Below are 19,002 nucleotides of genomic sequence, written 5' to 3'. Positions count from 1 at the left end.
CTATCTGATAGCGAGAAGGAGGAAACATACGTGCCTACTGACGGTGACAAAACTCCTGAAGAAGAAAACACCCAAGATTCTGATATCTTGGATGATGAGACACGACAGCCCGCTGCAGAGACGGGAAAAAAAAACAGAAAAGAAACTTCCGTTACCATAAGAGGCCCTTTCCCACCAACAATGGCAAGTCGAGCCCTCCTACAACAGCCTTAGCCTCTGATGACGAAGAAGACCTTGACCCGATTGTTTACTTTGATAAGTATTTTCCTGAAGAATTTTATGAGAGGTGTGCCAACTACACAAACTTGTACTCCATATAGAAAAATGGAGTGAGCATTGGTACCACTCAAGAAGAGATCAAGAGACTCGTTGGCATACATGTTGCAATGGGTGTCTTCAAGTTCCCGAGATATAGGATGTTTTGGTCCCCAGCCACTAGGATACCCCTGATTGCTGATGTCATGAATGTAAATAGGTTCCACCGTCTACGGACCTCACTCCATGTTGTTGACAACTTGAATTATAGGAATCCGAACGACCGTTTATGGAAAGTTCGACCAGCAATTGATACGGTCTTGACACGAGTGCGTCAACTACCACAAACAGAAAACCTTTCAGTGGACGAGCGAGCAGATGGTACCATATACAGGCAATCTTGAAATAAAATAATATATAAGAGGTAAACCTTGTCCATGAGGCATCAAGGTCTTTCTCTTATATACTTTGGGTGGTACCGAGTTAAATTTTGAAGTTTACCAAGGGAAGAAAACACAAATCTTGGAAGACTTTAGAAAATATGGTCTCGGAGCTGGTATAGTCCTCCAGCTGGTGAATGCGATCAATCCGTCGCCATACACAAACGTGTATTGTGACAATTTCTTTACTTCAATCAACCTTCTTCTAGAGTTGAAAGAAAAAGGAGTACTTTGCACGGGTACATTCCGGGCGAATAGGATCCGAAGTGTGCCACTCGAAACCGAGAAAGACCTGAAGAGAGCAGGAAGGGGCAGCTTTTCTGAAGTAGTTGGGGGTCAAGATGAATTTGTCTTGGTACGCTGGTTGGATAATACCAGCGTGCAGCTAGCTTCAACATGTGCGGGGGGAGGTGAGGTCAGTAAAGTAAGCAGATGGTCAAAGGCTGCAAAGAAAAAGATAGAAATCGCACAACCACAGATTGTCAATGAGTACAACAGAAGTATGGGTGGAGTTGACAAAATAGACCAGCTTTTGTCTTGTTACAGAACATTCATCCGATCAAAAAAGTGGACCCTCAGAATGATTTTCCCCATGGTGGATCTCGCTGTTTGTAACTCATGGCTAGAATGCACGACTGACTGTGATCGACTGAGAATCAGCAACAAAAGCCGTCTTGCCCTACTTTCCTTTCGTCTTGACGTTGCACAGGCTCTCACCCACGTTGCTGTTCCAGGCAAGAAGCGAGGCAGGCCAAAAACTGAATGTGACTTGGATTCTGACGAAACAGAGGAAGGTCTTAGCGAGGCGTCTAAGAAAAGGAACAGGATTTTTTTACTCCCCAGACGGAGCGCTCGTTTTGACCAGACAGCTCATTGGCCAGAAAAGACCGACAAGCAGAATCATTGCAAGAACTCACCATGTGTTATGAAGACTCGCACAATGTGTTCGAAATGCAAAATCACTCTGTGTAATGTCAATGGGCGCGATTGTTTTGTTGAATTTCATGCTAAGTGATTTGTTGTATACTTATTCAGAACGAGCCTTTTGTGCACTTTTTACCTAAAATATACCCAATTTTGATCAAGTGAAGCACACTGTCTTCGACTGAGAACACTGCAAAAATCAGGTTTGCCATCACTGACTCAGCCAGAAACTTTTACCCTTTGTATTTTAGCTATGTATCATTAACCCAACAAGATTTCAGATTTTTTTTTCCCTTCGGGAAAAAATTCGTGCGTGAAGGGGTTAACTGGATATGAAGGCCTTTATTGTACAAGTTTCTGCTTAACCAATTGAAACAATCGGCTTTCATTTTCCTTGTCCATTGTGCCTAAGTTACAAAAAGCATGACCGTAGTGCAAACAGCCTTTTTAAGCATTAAATTTATCAAAAATACGAATTTTTCGTAGAAAAAAAAAATCGTTTTATATAATAATTAAATAAAAGTATTCCTATTAGGGAAAGCTAAAATAAATAAAAGAGAAATTATAGAAATGATGATGTCATTACAATTGACAAAAAAAGACAATGTATATGATACTTTTTCCATTTTTTTATCACTAGCCGAACGTTCCAAACTCTTTAACTTAAACACGAAATAATGAAAAAAAGCTCGATTCACAGAGAAATAGAGAGTTTACTTGTAAAAAAAAAAACATATCGTGACTCAACCAGGACCATCGATTCAGATAGGAAGGCCATAAGGGGAAATTTTTAATTCTAGGGGACAATGTTAAAAATCTCGGGGGGGGGGGGGAAAATGCCCAAGGGAGCAATTACCCCCTCTCGAATTGATGCAGGTGAACTCAACAACTTTTCATTCATTTTATTGGTTTGAAATTTCTCACTGTATAACCAATCAAAAGAAATTATATTCCCTATTGTTTTGACTGGTTTGAAATTTCACACACAAAAAAATTAGGTTTTAAAAAGGCGGGGTCCATAGATTCCCTTTATAGCATGCAATTAAGGAATATTGTGATTGGCTTAAAAATATGCCATGTAACAGATGTAAACCAATCAAATTAAAGCATACTTTTTACCACGGAATAATAGGAAAGTAATCTCTCTATTCTCTTTCTAAAGTTTATAAAGCAAAACTGAATTACAAAGTCGAACCAGTTCTACAAGTTGGAAATAGTTTTGTAAACACCAATGCCTGCAGGCAAAAATAACAAGCATAAATCTAAATTAACAGGGAATATCTAGAAGCTTTAATTTCATAGACAGCGTTTCCACTTCTGCCAATTTTGCGAGGTATCCGATTTTTCAGGATTTTTCGGGATATCGGAAACAGCCAAGGTTCTACAGATCTTTTTAGAAGAAAAGTGGAAACACTGTCCCTAACACATCTAAGGCTACTGATCTCTAGCAACCACTTTCTTTTTAGCAATAAGTTTTGAAAAAAGGCGTTAGTAAGAAAAAGAAGATATTATAATAGACAAAGAGGCATGACTAGATAAAATCGAAAATTAATGATATTGTTGATCTGTATTGTAGTTATACAACTAAACAGTACTGTAGTTATAATAATTATACGACTATAGTTATGCTGCTAGTACGGCTAAAAGCAATTAATATGAAGAGGGTAGGTTATGAACAGGGTTGCAAACTAAAATTTACAAACAATTCAGCCCAAATTAATCGACTAAATAAAATTAAGAAGCGTTATATGGCGCATATTCAGTGAATCCAACCTTTCGTCGAGCCATCCGTTGGCGCCAGTTGAAGACGCGGGTCACTTCGTGGCGTAAGCGGCAGGCTTGGCGCTTTAGGCATTGCTACCGGAATGGCTGCACGTTTACGACGGATCCGTTTCCCGGATCCGGGCTTTCTTGAATTTCTGTACAAAGGATCACTAAGCCGAAGTCGATCCGGTGAACTCAGATCGGAATCTGAATCCGTGAAAGCTAAGTATATTAAAGATAGTTAGAAAACAAAAGCAAATAACATAAGCTGAAGACACGACGAAATATATTGATCGTTGAATAACTGACAAGTTTGCAATACATATAAGCTGAAGGATAACGAAATAAATTACCGTTGAATATTTGGTAATTTTACGGTAATTTTGCAACACAAATAAGCCAAAGGACTGCGAAAAAATTATCGATGCATAATTGACAATTTTAAGGTAAATTTACGGCAATTTTCAAAACCCATAAGCTGAATGACAGTGAAACAAATTATACTTTAATAATTCGTAATTTTACGGTAATTTTGCAATACACATAACCTGAAGGACGGCAAAATAAATTATTGTTGCATATTTGACAATTTTACGATAAATTTATGGTAATTTTGCAATACACATAAGCTGAAGGACAACGGAAAAAAATTATAGTTGAATAAATGGTAATTTTACGGTAAATTTTTGAGTAATTTAACAATACACAAGCTGAAGGACAGCAAAATGAATTATCATTGAATAACTGATAATTTACGATACAGTCGAGAAATGAGAAAAAAGAGAGGAAAAACGAGTTTAATTTTAATAAAGCAGTGGAACAAAAACAATAAAAAAAGTTTAAATAATATCAGTTTTATATCTATTTTTTTATATGATTTTTTTTTTGTCTCTTTTCTTAACCGTAAAGAAGAAAGAAACGATGACAAAAACAGCCAGTAAAAAAAAAATAATACCAAACGGTCAAGACCTCCGCTTGACCATCCTCAGTGCAGAATAATAAAAAAAATAATACTAATAATAATAATATAATAAAATAATATAATATAATAATAATATAAAAAATAAAATAATATAAAAAAAATATAAAATAATATAATAATATAATATAAAATAATAAAATATAAAATAAAATAATAAAATATAATAAAATAATAATAATAATAAAATAATACAAAACTTAAAACAAACACAAAAACTAAAATATGACGACCCTCTCGAAGTAACGGTGAAAGGGTAACTAAATAAAAATACAATTGTATTTTTTTATGTTATCTTTGGATTTTTATCGGTATTATTTTTTTATTATTCTGCACTGAGGACGGTCAAGTGGAGGTCTCGACCGAAATATTTGCATTGTAATCTGAGTTTTGTTTTTTCATTGGCTGTTTTTATCCTAGTTTCTCTCTCCTTCATGGTTTTTGTCGTTTGGGCTTACTATTTTATATAGGAAGTTAAAGAAGCCTTTTTAAAGAAGAAATTTTGAAGGAATTTGGGAAATTTGGATATGACTGAGACGTTCCAGCCGAATTTCCCGTAGGCGCAATTTATCCGTTTCTACAAATTTACCATTTTCAACCATAATTTCGAAGTTAAATTTTAATTCTTTAAGCAAGGTTCACATGTGCTGAATTTCACTAATGCAGCCAGATTTCACATAACCCAATTAAAAGAAAATGACTCCAATTGGTTTGCTTCAGATTCGGTTTAAAACTGACAAGCATAGATTGAAATATCAAAAATATCTGAAGTAAAATTAATTTTCATAATTAAGTATCATAATGGCACAAGTATTAGTGCATGGCGCAAGTAATTAAGTGGCACAAGTAATTAAGTGGCACAAGTAATTAAGAGGCACAAGTATAAATATACTATCGACTCGCTTTTTCTAAGTAGTTAACACAATATTTTAAGAAGAAATTTAGCAGATTCCGAGGATTTTGCTTTGAGCCAAACTTACCAGCCGGTTTGAAACTTACTTTCCACAGAGAAACATTTATTTCAATCCACTTTAAGTTGACATCAAAGGCGGTTTAATTAAAACTAAAATTCGGCACGGTAACCCACAAAAGAATGGACATCACAGTACCCCATACAAGAGTAGAAGAAAATTGATGCTAGCAGTTTTGCTAGCAGCTAGCAGATGCTAGCTAGCAAAACAAAAGGAGTGTTTAGAAGCCAAATTGAATTTTTCGTAGTATAAACATTCGTTAACTTCACTCATAAGGCTGTGATTTATCAATTATGCGGTAAATTAAAATTTTTTCAAACTAAGAAGCATTCAGTTCAATTCATTTTCAGATAACAAAGAAATAAAACCTAACTAAAAAAGTATGTACTTCACAGCAGCCAACAAAAAAGGGGTTATACCGACTGAACAGTACTTCACAGCAGCCAACAAAAAAGGGGTTCGACCCTCTCGCGGACAGCGGACTGAACAGTAACCCACAAAACACAGAAAAAAAAAACACGACTCACAAAATTTTCAACTCGCAAAAGAAAAGGGCGATTCAGAAGCCAAATCGGTTATTTCATAGCAGCATTTCTTTGCTTTGCGTACGAGACTACAATTTATTAATTATGAATTTAAATCCAAATTACTTCACACTATGTAATGTTTTGTTGAATCTCAGTTAAAGTAACATAAATGACGGTTCAGGTAAAGAGCGGTTCAGGTTTCAAATCGATTAATAAGGCATGTGCGTGAATGTGTTTTTTCATTGAAACAAAAATTCTACAAAAAGCGAAAATAGGCATTTTAAATGACTATTCTAGAGAACTAGGAGAACGGAAGATAGAAATTCAGGAGATTACTAGATGGAGGGGAGAGGGGTACCAATCATCGTTCGGGAAAAAAAAATATTTGCATTTCAGTATACAAAACATGTTCAAATGTTTTGGCATAAAGTATAGCGTCAAGTTATACTTTTACTGATATACTTTTTTACGGATCCCAAAAAAAATCCTGGAAACGGGTCTGACAGGGCAAGAGATGTTAAATCTGGTTTGAACAAGCGCTTCCACTACCCAATTAACTTATATCAGAAGGTAAGAATTTACCTTCTTTAACGTCATTAACATAAATGACGCTCTTAAAAAACGCTCTTACCGTCATTGACATAAATGACGGTTCAGGTAGAGCGGTTCAGGTTTCAAATCGATTAATATGGCACGTGTTTGAACGAGCATGTGTATTTGTTTTTTCATTGAAACGAGCTAAATTCTACAAAAAGCGAAAATAAGTATTTTAAATAACTATTCTAGAGAATTAGGAGAACAGAAGATAGGAATTCAGGAGATTACTAGAGGGAGGGGGGAGGGTACCAATCATCGTTCTGAAAAAATTATATTTGTATTACAGTATACAAAACATGTTGAAAATGTTTTGGCATAGTGGCCTAAAGTGTAGCGTCAAGTTAACCTAAAAAGACACTCCCCCCTTAAAAATCTCCAAAAAAATTACCAAAAAAAATTTTTGTTACGTTTTTACGAGTTTGGTAAAAATTTCAGGAGAGAAATTCAACCCCGGTAAAAAAAAAAGTTTTTTTTTTGTAATTTTGTATTTGTTCAACGTTTACCTACAAAATCCAGTAAATTTTAGTAAGTTAATATAAACACATTTTGAATATTTTCTAATTATCATAGGCAGTGCTGCTCTGTTAGTAGTGCCACAGGTTTTCAACTCTTGTTAAATATATTTTATTACACCAAATACTCCTTAAATCTCTGACCCTAAACCATCCCCGCTAGACCAAGTATCTAAGCAAGTGTATATACTCTTTTCTCTTTGCTTCCCTCACGTTTTTTTTCAAATTCTTTGAAATATTTTCCCCCCAAAACTTTGTTAAAATCTAAATTTAGGGTTAGTTTACCTTGCTCATCCCGCTTTTTGGGGTGGTTTAAGTAAGTAACCTTGATTTACATCCAAATTCTTTAAGAAGAAACATTTTTTGGAATCAAATGATTGCTTTGGCGTCAAAACCCTAAAAAACACGCAGCTTTTCAACTTGGCTTCTGAATAGCTCAATTACATTAGTTATTTTCAAAACGACGGTTAACAGCCCGCTAAATGTCTTAATTACCCATACGGCTGGTTTTTGGACTGTGTTCATGTGCAATTCCAAGCTGTTCGTTCATTACGTCACCATAAAGAGTATTGTACGAAATTAATTCGACTAGAAAAATATGCACAAGTTTAGACAAAATCAGCACCAACTCTAAAGTCTAAAGCTCCCTAAATATCTGGCGTCCAAAAAACCAAATTTTAAAGTTTGTTTTCAATAAGGGGGCGGGAACTTCACCTTTTATGCCACTTTAAACACTGAGGGGTACAATATCCGTTTATATATGAAGGGGTACAATAAGGTGTATATGGGTATATGAGGGGTAAAATATGAAAGACGATCTTAATTGCTTGTGCAGTGAAAGGTGAAACGTATAAGGTAGAACGAAGCTTAAATTCTTTATACTTAAAATATCTCTTAAATATTTTAAAACTTCAAAATATATTATTTTGAATCGTATTTCGTCTGGTTAGGTCATCGCCTGACGACAATTAAATTTCTTCCTTCATCGTTTACGGAAGATCAAATACAAACAAATAAATTATACGGCTCTAGGTTCTTTTGAAGGAGAGGTAGGCGCGGTCTTATCAATAGATGTAACGAGCGTGAATCACAAATTGACCAGTTAAAGATTTGCATGATTCCATTACTGACATAGGGACAAGGCGAACAAAATACAACATATATTTTTGATGTTGTTTCAAAACATTTTTTTTTTTAATTCGGAAATGCAGCCCACTCCCATGATGTTCCAAATGTTAGCCCTAATTAATATACTTCTCTGTTGTTTTGCATCTGATGATGTTTTGTTCTCTTTTTTCGAACGGGTTCCTTGACCTGTCAAAACCATTAGACCTATATCTCATTGTAAAAAATTTCAGATCCGCTGGATATAAAATACCGTTCAAGGCTATTCAATGCCTCAGTGGAAAAACACTTTAAGGCTCTTCGATACCTTAAGGAATCACCCTATCTCGTTCATTACAAACTTTTTTAGTCTTTTAAGGCTCTTCGATACCTTAAGGAATCACCCTATCTCGTTGATTACAAGCTTTTTTAGTCCCTTTAAGGCACTTCGATTAACACTTTAAGACTCTTCGATACCTTAAGGAATCACCCTATCTCGTTCATTACAAGCTTTTTTAGTCTTTTTAAGGCTCTTCGATTAACACTTTAAGGTTCTTCGATACCTTAAGGAATCACCCTATCTCGTTCATTACAAGCTTTTTTAGTCTTTTTAAGGCTCTTCGATTAACACTTTAAGGCTCTTCGATACTTTAAGGAATCACCCTATCTGGTTCATTACAATCTTCATTAGTCTTTACAAGGCTCTTCGATTAACACTTTAAGGCTCTTCGATACCTTAAGGAATCACCCTATCTCGTTCATTATAAGCTTTTTTAGTCCCTTTAAGGCTCTTCGATTAAAACTTTTAAGGCTCTTCGATACCTTAAGGAATCACCCTATCTCGTTCATTATAAACTTTTTTAGTCCCTTTAAGGCTCTTCGATACCTTAAGGAATCACCCTATCTGGTTCATTACAAGCTTCATTAGTCTTTTTAAGGCTCTTCGATTAACACTTTAAGGCTCTTCGATACCTTAAGGAATCACCCTATCTGGTTCATTACAAGCTTCATTAGTCTTTTTAAGGCTCTTCGATTAACACTTTAAGGCTCTTCGATGCCTTAAGGAATCACCCTATCTCGTTCATTATAAGCTTTTTTAGTCCCTTTAAGGATCTTCGATTAACACTTTAAGGCTCTTCGATACCTTAAGGAATCACCCTATCTGGTTCATTACAAGCTTCATTAGTCTTTTTAAGGCTCTTCGATTAACACTTTAAGGCTCTTCGATACCTTAAGTAATCACCCTATCTCGTTCATTACAAATTTTTTAGTCTTTTTAAGGCTCTTCGATTAACACTTTAAGGCTCTTCGATACCTTAAGGAATCACCCTATCTGGTTCATTACAAGCTTCATTAGTCTTTTTAAGGCTCTTCGATTAACACTTTAAGGCTCTTCGATACCTTAAGGAATCACCCTATCTGGTTCATTACAGGCTTCATTAGTCTTTTTAAGGCTCTTCGATTAACACTTTAAGGCTCTTCGATACCTTAAGGAATCACCCTCTCTGGTTCATTACAGGCTTCATTAGTCTTTTTAAGGCTCTTCGATTAACACTTTAAGGCTCTTCGATACCTTAAGGAATCATCCTATCTCGTTCATTATAAGCTTATTTAGTCCATTTAAGGCTCTTTGATTAACAATTTAAGGCTCTTCGATACCTTAAGGAATCACCCTATCTCGTTCATTATAAGCTTTTTTAGTCCCTTTAAGGCTCTTCAATTAACACTTTTAAGGCTCTTCGATACCTTAAGGAATCACCCTATCTCGTTCATTATAAGCTTTTTTTAGTCCCTTTAAGGCTCTTCGATTAACACTTTAAGGCTCTTCGATACCTTAAGGAATCATCCTATCTCGTTCATTATAAGTTTTTTAGTCCCTTTAAGGCTCTTTGATTAACAATTTAAGGCTCTTCGATACCTTAAGGAATCACCCTATCTCGTTCATTATAAGCTTTTTTAGTCTTTTTAAGGCTCTTCGATTAACACTTTTAAGGCTCTTCGATACCTTAAGGAATCACCATATCTCGTTCATTATAAGCTTTTTTAGTCCCTTTAAGGCTCTTCGATTAACACTTTTAAGGCTCTTCGATACCTTAAGGAATCACCCTATCTCGTTCATTATAAGCTTTTTTAGTCTCTTTAAGGCTCTTCGATTAACACTTTAAGGCTCTTCGATACCTTAAGGAATCACCCCATCTCGTTCATTATAAGCTTTTTTAGTCCCTTTAAGGCTCTTCAATTAACACTTTAAGGCTCTTCGATACCTTAAGGAATCACCCTATCTCGTTCATTATAAGCTTTTTTAGTCCCTTTCAGGCACTTCGATTAACACATTAAGGCTCTTCGATACCTTAAGGAATCACCCTATCTGGTTCATTACAAGCTTCATTAGTCTTTTTAAGGCTCTTCGATTAACACTTTAAGGCTCTTCGATACCTTAAGGAATCACACTATCTCGTTCATTATAAGCTTTTTTAGTCCCTTTAAGGCTCTTCGATTAACACTTTTAAGGCTCTTCGATTAACACTTTTAAGGCTCTTCGATACCTTAAGGAATCACCCTATCTCGTTCATTATAAGCTTTTTTAGTCCCTTTAAGGCTCTTCGATTAAAACTTTAAGGCTCTTCGATACCTTAAGGAATCACCCTATCTCGTTCATTATAAGCTTTTTTAGTCCCTTTAAGGCTCTTCGATTAACACTTTTAAGTCTCTTCGATACCTTAAGGTATCGAATAGGCTCTTCGATACCTTAAGGAATCACCCTATCTCGTTCATTATAAGCTTTTTTAGTCCCTTTAAGGCTCTTCGATTAACACTTTAAGGCTCTTCGATACCTTAATGAATCACCCTATTTCGTTCATTATAAGCTTTTTCAGTCCCTTTAAGGCTCTTCGATTAACACTTTAAGGCTCTTCGATACCTTAAGGTATCACCCTATCTCGTTCATTGTAAGCTTTTTTAGTCCCATTAAGGCTCTTCGATTAACACTTTAAGGCTCTTCGATACCTTAAGGAGTCACCCTATCTCGTTCATTATAAGATTTTTTAGTTCCATTAAGGCTCTTCGATTAAAACTATAAGGCTCTTCGATAACTTAAGGAGTCACCCGATATCGTTCATTCTAAGCTTTTTTAGTCCCTTTAAGGCTCTTCGATAAAAACTTTTAAGTCTCTTCGATACCTTAAGGACTCACCCTATCTCGTTCATTATAAGCTTTTTTAGCCCCTTTAAGGCTCTTCGATTAACACTTTAAGGCTCTTCGATACCTTAAGGAATCACCCTATCTCGTTCATTATAAGCTTTTTTTAGTTCCTTTAAGGCTCTTTGATTAACACTTTAAGGCTCTTCGATACCTTAAGGAATCACCCTATCTCGTTCATTATAAGCTTTTTTAGTCCCTTTAAGGCTCTTCGATTAACACTTTAAGGCTCTTCGATACCTTAAGGAGTCACCCTATCTCGTTCATTGTAAGCTTTTTTAGTCTCTTTAAGGCTCTTAGATTAAAACTTTAAGGCTCTTCGATACCTTAAGGAATCACCCCATATCGTTCATTATAAGCTTTTTTAGTCCATTTAAGGCTCTTCGATTAACAATTTAAGGCTCTTCGATACCTTAAGGAATCACCCTATCTCGTTCATTATAAGCTTTTTTAGTCCCTTAAAAGGCTCTTCGATTAACACTTTTAAGGCTCTTCGATACCTTAAGGAATCACCCCATTTCGTCTATTACAACCTTTTTTAGTTTGTGTGCTCAAACTATTAAGAACTGATAAGGCAACCTTGCCATAACTTGTATAGCTTTGATAAAAGATCCGAATAAGCGACGGAAAATTAAAAGCTGACACCTACTTTCCTGGAAATCTTAGAAAAACCATTTAACTTAGAGATAGAGATATAAGGATTTAATTGAACTAATTTAATGAGAAAGCATAATTTTTTTTTTCATTGAACACGGAATATTTTTTTTTTAATTCAGAAAATGGCAGTCCCATGAAATATCCTAGTATACATGCTTGGAAAACATTAAAAATCTGCTCAAAAGAAGTGTCATTGAATATTTTCAAAGCTTTGGAAGTTTCCTGTTGCGCTATCTGCTTTGATTGAAATTTTTGCGAAAAGATGCACGTTAATTATACTGCACATTTATTAGACAGCGTTATGCTTAATAATTAGTAAGAGATATTAGGTTTTCTCTGTTTTAAACTAGCCTCTCGTTAGCTTTTCGAACTGTTGACACATTTAAGATCCCCTAACAAAATTAATTCGGATGATCCCTGTCAGGGCCGTATCCAGGATTTTTGTTCAGGGGGGTTTTTACTAATTTTTGACTTTTTGGGGGGGAGGGGGGTTTACTAATTTTTGACTCAGTTTTCGACTAATTTTACTGATTTTTACATAGGTTTTACTAATTTTCGACTTATTTTCGAGTCGGTCAAAAATTTCGGGGGGGGGGGGGGGGTTAAAACCGGGTAACCCCCCCAGGATACGGCCTTGCTCCCGGTGGTGCTGGGAAAATTAAGTAGTAAGCCCTTTGTCATTGAGATTGTCAGCCGAAGCTGAGACTCGCAAAATAAGATATACTATACCGAACCCTCTTAAAAATGATTTACAAATAAGATAACAATGGAAATAAATATGACAAATTGATTAAAATAAAGCATATAATAAAGTAAGAAATTTGTTGTGTAAGTGCCGCTTTTTAGCTTTGTACGAACGTATGTCCTAGGGCTATATATGGGACCATCAGGGGGGGGGGGGGGGGTCAATTGAGATTGAAACAATTATTATACTTGGCAACCCCATAAAAAAGGCATCAAGTAGTTTTTTTTCACTTTTTCCTGACGTCTGTAAAGGAATCGTGCATATATTTACAAAGTTACGGTCTGAAAAAGGACGCTTAAACATAAAATTTTAAAATGATTTTAAAATGGTTTTCGGATATAAGGCTCTAGTGCTTAAAGTGCTCTCAGGTCACATTATAAAAGGTTAAAAGATTGACCAAAGACTAGGAAGTCAACGCGTAAAAAAAAAAAAAAAAAAAAAAAAAAAAAAAAAAAAAAAAAAAAGGAGGGAGAGAAAACAAAAACATAATCCATTTTTGCCGTGACTTTAACGTCTTATTGCCTCCTTTCTTATTAGTTTAGTAATAAAAGTAAAAAAAGGGACCTATTTCCCTCTATGTACAAATACATATTTAGACACAGTGTACTTTACATAAAATAGTTAGTGAAGTAATATAATCAGCAAATAATTAGCAGCAGATTAAAAATTGAAGATAAAACGATTATTGACATATTGATATATTCATATTCCGCTTTTATTTTCTTCGGGCGTACTGAACCTTACAATCAGACGATAGGAAGAGGGCCCTTTGGGCTGCTTCCTCGGTTATTTCATTACGACTTCCTGGGCTCAATGGCATATCAAAATGGCTTCTCAATAAATATTCGTCTAGTCGTCAGGTCAAGCTAGCATAATTATTTCTTGTTTTTATCTAAACTTATGAAATCACTACCGAGTATGGATTGGCTTTGAAGGCAATTTTACTGATTATGACGGTTATATTACTTGATTTATCGTTGGCCTTAATTCCTATTAAAAATACCTGGCTCGATCTACGATATCTCATAATTATAACGGACATTCGAAAACGAACTACCGTTGCAGGTGGAGGTATAGCTGTAACATAAGTTACGAAAACTTTTCGGAAAGAAGATAAAGCACGCTAATCAGTATTTTCTTTGATTTTTTTTTTACGCTGAACAGCATTGCCAAACAACTACTTGAAAAAACATTTGGCATAATATCCCCACTTTTCTTAAGTAACAAAGGCAACTGCGTCTGAAAATTTCACTGACAGTTCTCAACAACACAAGTCTTTAAATGAGTCCTGCATATTTTTCGTATTTTTTTCTAATGGTAATTCTATAGAAGAAACCTCTCATTGCATGTATTTGCACTGTGAACTGGTGTGGTTTATCATCCCCAAACCCTGGGATTGAGTTATAATAGGCTACAGCAATTCCATTAGCGTTTTAGGATGGAGCGGTGTTTACGAGACTAAATGATATCCTATGAATCTAAGTAGCGTGGTAGAATATCCTTCGGAAACGCAGTCCCTTAATGTCTCTAAAGAAAATCAGAAAATAATGTAGAAAAACATTTGCAGACATACCGGCAATCAGTGGCACGCCTCTCCAAGCCGAAACGTAGTGAGCATTAAATGTTTTGTTTCGTGCCCCCCCCCCCCCCGAAAAAAAATCTTCTGAATCCACCCTGTAGTGATGTACTATCGAACATAATGAAAAAGCTACCTTGTCTAAGCTCCTTATCCCTTCTTAATCTGCTCCTTGGCTTTGAAGAGCCACTGGAATGATGGACGGAGTTATAGCTATAGTCACCATCATAAGAGCCACCAAAATGAGATCCAATACCTTCTTTGACCTAAAATAAGATTGCACAAATGACTTAAATTGATTCTACCCACACATCTAAACGAAAGGGAGGGTAATACTAACATTACTCCTTAGCAAATTCCATAAACTCCAATCAACTTCAAGCTACTCAAGGCAAAAAAAACACTTACGCCTTCACGCTACCCTATCTACTTCGTCTACCTCCAAAGAAATAGCAAAACATTTAAGTTTTCTTTTTTAAGGTAATTTTTGCGACTAAGCCCTTTCTTGTTCGTAAAAAGCCGATGACAACAACCACTACTACTACTACTACTACAGTACTACTGACAAGTCACTGACCAGTGGTGCATCTCCAAATTAGTTATGAAAGGGCTAACACTTGAAAACTGGAAACGCCATCCTTGAGGTCACAAAAAATTGACGGTTAATGGTTAAAAATGACGTGAGCCCCATGGGGGGGGGGTGCCTTTTGGTTAACCCTAGGACAGCCACCGGTTTTTTATCAAAGCTAATACCCCACATAGAGGTCTAAATTAACCAGCTTCACTAGCCGAAGAGCTCAAACTACCGAAAAAATACCTAAACATTTGTCGTGTTTTTTTTTTTTTTTTTTTAGCAAATCTAACACATTATAGTTTTACAATTTAACATTACTTTCGTAATGTTATATGTTACTCAGAATCTAGGGGGAAGCAATTTTTTTTTTTATGAAAATACAAATAAATATTTTCAATGAAAGTACCCAAAAAGCATTATTTCAAAAAAAGGCAGGAAAGGGGGGGGGGGCCAAAAGCCTACGGGGATAATTAACCCTCCTTCCCAATTGACGCCCCTGAATGTAGCGAATTCTTTTGTACTTCAATCTACGTATTTCTTTTTAACCAGAACTCATGAGCAAATTTGATGAAAGTCCCAAGAAAACTACACATTACAGTTTTATCTGCTTCCCAAAACATTACAGATTTTATCGAAATGACTCACTGATTATTCTAACATGATAGAACTGATACTACATGATATTATTCTAACATGATACTAAATTCCTTCGCCTTTCAATAAAAAAAAATATATAAATACACAATAAGTTGAGCATGAAACGAATCACTTAAATATTGGGCTTTTTAAGAATGCCTTTATTCTAGAAAAATTTCAGGACAAATTTAAATTCCCGCTACTTTAATTTTATTTTATTTGTATTTTAACAAATAATTTTATTTTGTACTTTAATTTTATTTGTATCTTTAATTTACAAGTAAAAAAGAAAAAAAAAACATAAAATGCTTCTTTATAACACGAAAAAAGGTAGGTAAAAGCATAAAAAAAGCATTTTAAAAGGAAAACATTCAAGAGCAATACAAATAAAAGTGAATATAATCATAAATTTAAATATAGAAAAAGTGTTTGAAAAAGTTCATTTCTTCCTGGTGAAATTTCAGGACTAACTTAAACTCGCACTCTTACAAGGTAAAAAAGAAGAAAAAGTAACAAAATGATTGTTTATAACACGAAAAATACAGGAAAAAATCATTTAAGAAATGTACATCCTTCAAGAAGATTAAATAAGAAAAACAAGTTTTTTTAACTGAAAGTAAGGAGCGACATTAAAACTTAAAACGAGAATAAATTATTCCGTATATGAAAGGGGCTGTCCCCTCCTCAACGCCTCACTCTTTACGCTAAAGTTTTTTATTGTTTAAAAAAAAATATAGAGTTGTGAGAAAGAGTCAAACTTTAGCGTAAAGAGCGAGACGTTGAGGAGGGGGCAGCCCCTTTCATATACAGAATAATTTCTGTTCGTTTTAAGTTTTAATGTCGCTCCTTACTTTCAGTTTAAAAAAAATTGTTTTTTTATTTAATTTCTGAACATTTTCGAATTAATACTGGTTTTGATTTTGGCTCCCCTTAGATCAATAATTAAAACAAAATTTACATATCAATTTTACTTTTATTTGGTTAAATGACTTTCTCGAATGTTGTTTAATTTTATTTAAGAACTTTTTATTAGTAATAAATATACGTAACTTACGAATTAACATATGTAACGAACTTCTATATTCATATATTTTTAATACGTATATTAGGGGGTTCGCCCTCTAGTCAATACCTCACTCTTTATGCTGAAGTTCGAATTTTATTCCAATTCTTTAAAAATGACCAATGAATCACAAAGGCCATTAATTAGAATATATAGCTCTTACGAAAGTACTAAAAAAAAATCTTTGGCTTAAAGACCAAGGTATTGACTAGGGGGCGAACACAATTATATACGTAAAATTTCTGTTCGTTTTAAGGTTTGATGTTACTCCTTAATTTCAGTTGGAAAACTTTTTTTTATTTAATTTCTGATGGTTTTTAAAATAATGCTTGGAAATCCGGTGCCCCCTTCATAGCAATGTCCCTTCCCCCATGAAAACTTCCTCAACATAACCCCTGACCCCCCCCCTACTACCAGAAAAAATTCCCCCTGAAAACGTCTGTAGGCCTATGCTTCCCAATAACCAATACTATATGTAAACATTCGGTAAAGTTCATAACTTTCAGCACTCCCCCGGGGACTTTGGGGGATCAAGTCATCCTAAAAGACATATTTATTATATTTTCGACCATGCTGAACAAAATGGATATCTAAAAATTTTGATAGGGTGACTTTGGGAAAAAATGAGCGTGGGAGCCTAGTTGCCCTCCATTTTTTTGGTCACTTAAAAAAGGCACTAGAACTTTTAATTTCCGTTCGAATAGGCCCTCCCATGATATTCTAGGACCAAATGGGTCAATATGATCACCCCTGAAAAAAAAAAAAAAAAAAAAAAAAAAAACGCATCTTTCTTCTGGCAAAAATGTAAATTTCCACATTTTTGCAGATAGAAGGTTGAAACCTCTACAGTAGGGTTCTATGATACGCTAAATCTGATGGTGTGATTTTCATTAAGGTTCTATAACTTTTAGGGGTGTTTCCCCCTTTTTCCGAAAATCAGGCAAATTTTCGCAGGCACGCAACTTTTGACGGGTAGGATTAAACTTGATGAAACTTAAATATTTGAAATTAGCATTAAGATCTGATTCTTTTGATTTATCTATTGGTATCAAAATTCCGTTTTTTAGAGTTTCGGTTACTATTGAGCCGGGTCGCTCCTTACAGTTCGTTACCACAACAAATAAAATTGGACGTAAGGATAAATTTGAATCCAGTTTGAGAAAAAACTGGTTTGAGAAAAAAAGCCGTTAATAATATGATTACAGCATATAGTAAAAAATATAATATTTATTTATAGCCCATTTACATCAAAAGATAAAAAGTGGATTAAACAAAAATCAACAATAAGCCACAATAAATTCAATAAAAACAATTAACACTAAAATCAACAATAAATTCAAATAAAATGGATTGTTGTGCATAATGTGCCGCATTGCTTATTTTGCATGTATAACTTGTATTAAATTTTAGAAGTCAGGGTGGTGATTTCCTCTATATCAAAATCATCACCATTAATTTTTCGAAAAAAAACAAACAAACAAAATAAATAAAAAAACTGTTTGAGAAAAAGTTCATTCCATGCCTGTTCAAACCAATAAAGGGTTGTGCAAAACTAAAAGAAGTTAAATTGAAGAGCATTATGCAGAAGACTAGGCTCTAATATGAATTAATTAAAAATTAAATTCAAAGGAATTAATTTCAAATAGGACGGTAAAACAGGTTTAATTAAAGATAATATATATAATTTACACTGTAGTTGAGATGCAGCCAGCAAATAGACTACCAAACGAGAAACAGAATAGTTTCCCATACGATCGAAAATTAGATCAGTCAGTTGGTTTTCGGATGCTCACAAGAGAGAAAGCGTTTTTATTTTCTTTTTTCGGCCTGGAACTAAGCGATTATATCTCGTTAAAAAGACCACAAAAAGTCTGTAAGTTTCATTAAAATGCAGGGCAAATATGTTGTTTGGTAGGCATACCATACGCGTCCGTTTTTTAAAGTTTGTTTTTATTTGAGGGGAGGGGAAATTACGGAATTTCAAATTTGGAGGAAGGGATAGAATATTTTTTCTAGCCCTCATAAAACAGTTAATTGCGTCAATTTACGAAAATGCAGAGGGGATGCCAGGTGTCACCCCCTTAAAACCGAATATGTTTTTTTTATATCTGTCATACGACAGGTTCTTTGGCTAGTAAAGATATGTTCAGCAGTTAAATACAAAAGGTACATATAAACGGCTGTATCTAGTTAAAGTGTAATTGAATGCAACCTTTTCCAGTTAAAAACTTGAAAAAAAAAACTTGCGACAAGATTACTAGAGGATCCTAAGCGTATGGACATCTTATCAAGAAAACTTGTCTTATGGTAAATAAGACAAGAAAACTTGTAATACCATAAAACAAGACAAGAAAATACCATAAAACAAGACAAAAATACCATAAGACAAGAAAACTTGTCTTATGGTAAGAAACATCTTGTATGTTTGTATGATGATTAAAAGAACATAAAACAGAACATATATAGAACATAAACAGAAC

The 19,002-nt window shown here is 34.6% G+C and overlaps 1 protein-coding gene across 1 annotated transcript in view; it reads right to left on the bottom strand.

Annotated features, from left to right (window-relative positions):
* Positions 1-19,002, bottom strand: part of RhoGAPp190 (Rho GTPase-activating protein 190) — a 321,622-nt gene that overhangs the window by 19,705 nt on the left and 282,915 nt on the right. The window contains exons 24-25 of the mRNA XM_089107215.1: positions 14,386-14,515; positions 3,393-3,605 (exon numbers count right to left, since the gene is read on the bottom strand). Coding sequence (XP_088963341.1) covers positions 3,393-3,605; positions 14,386-14,515 — 343 coding nt within the window. The remainder of the gene's footprint in view (positions 1-3,392; positions 3,606-14,385; positions 14,516-19,002) is intronic.

This window comes from Artemia sp. Qi Xiang Cuo, chromosome 21, assembly GCF_049724085.1.
Source record: "Artemia sp. Qi Xiang Cuo chromosome 21, ASM4972408v1, whole genome shotgun sequence".
Classification (NCBI taxonomy): domain Eukaryota; kingdom Metazoa; phylum Arthropoda; class Branchiopoda; order Anostraca; family Artemiidae; genus Artemia; species Artemia sp. Qi Xiang Cuo.
This window is presented reverse-complemented; position numbering and strand designations above follow the sequence as displayed.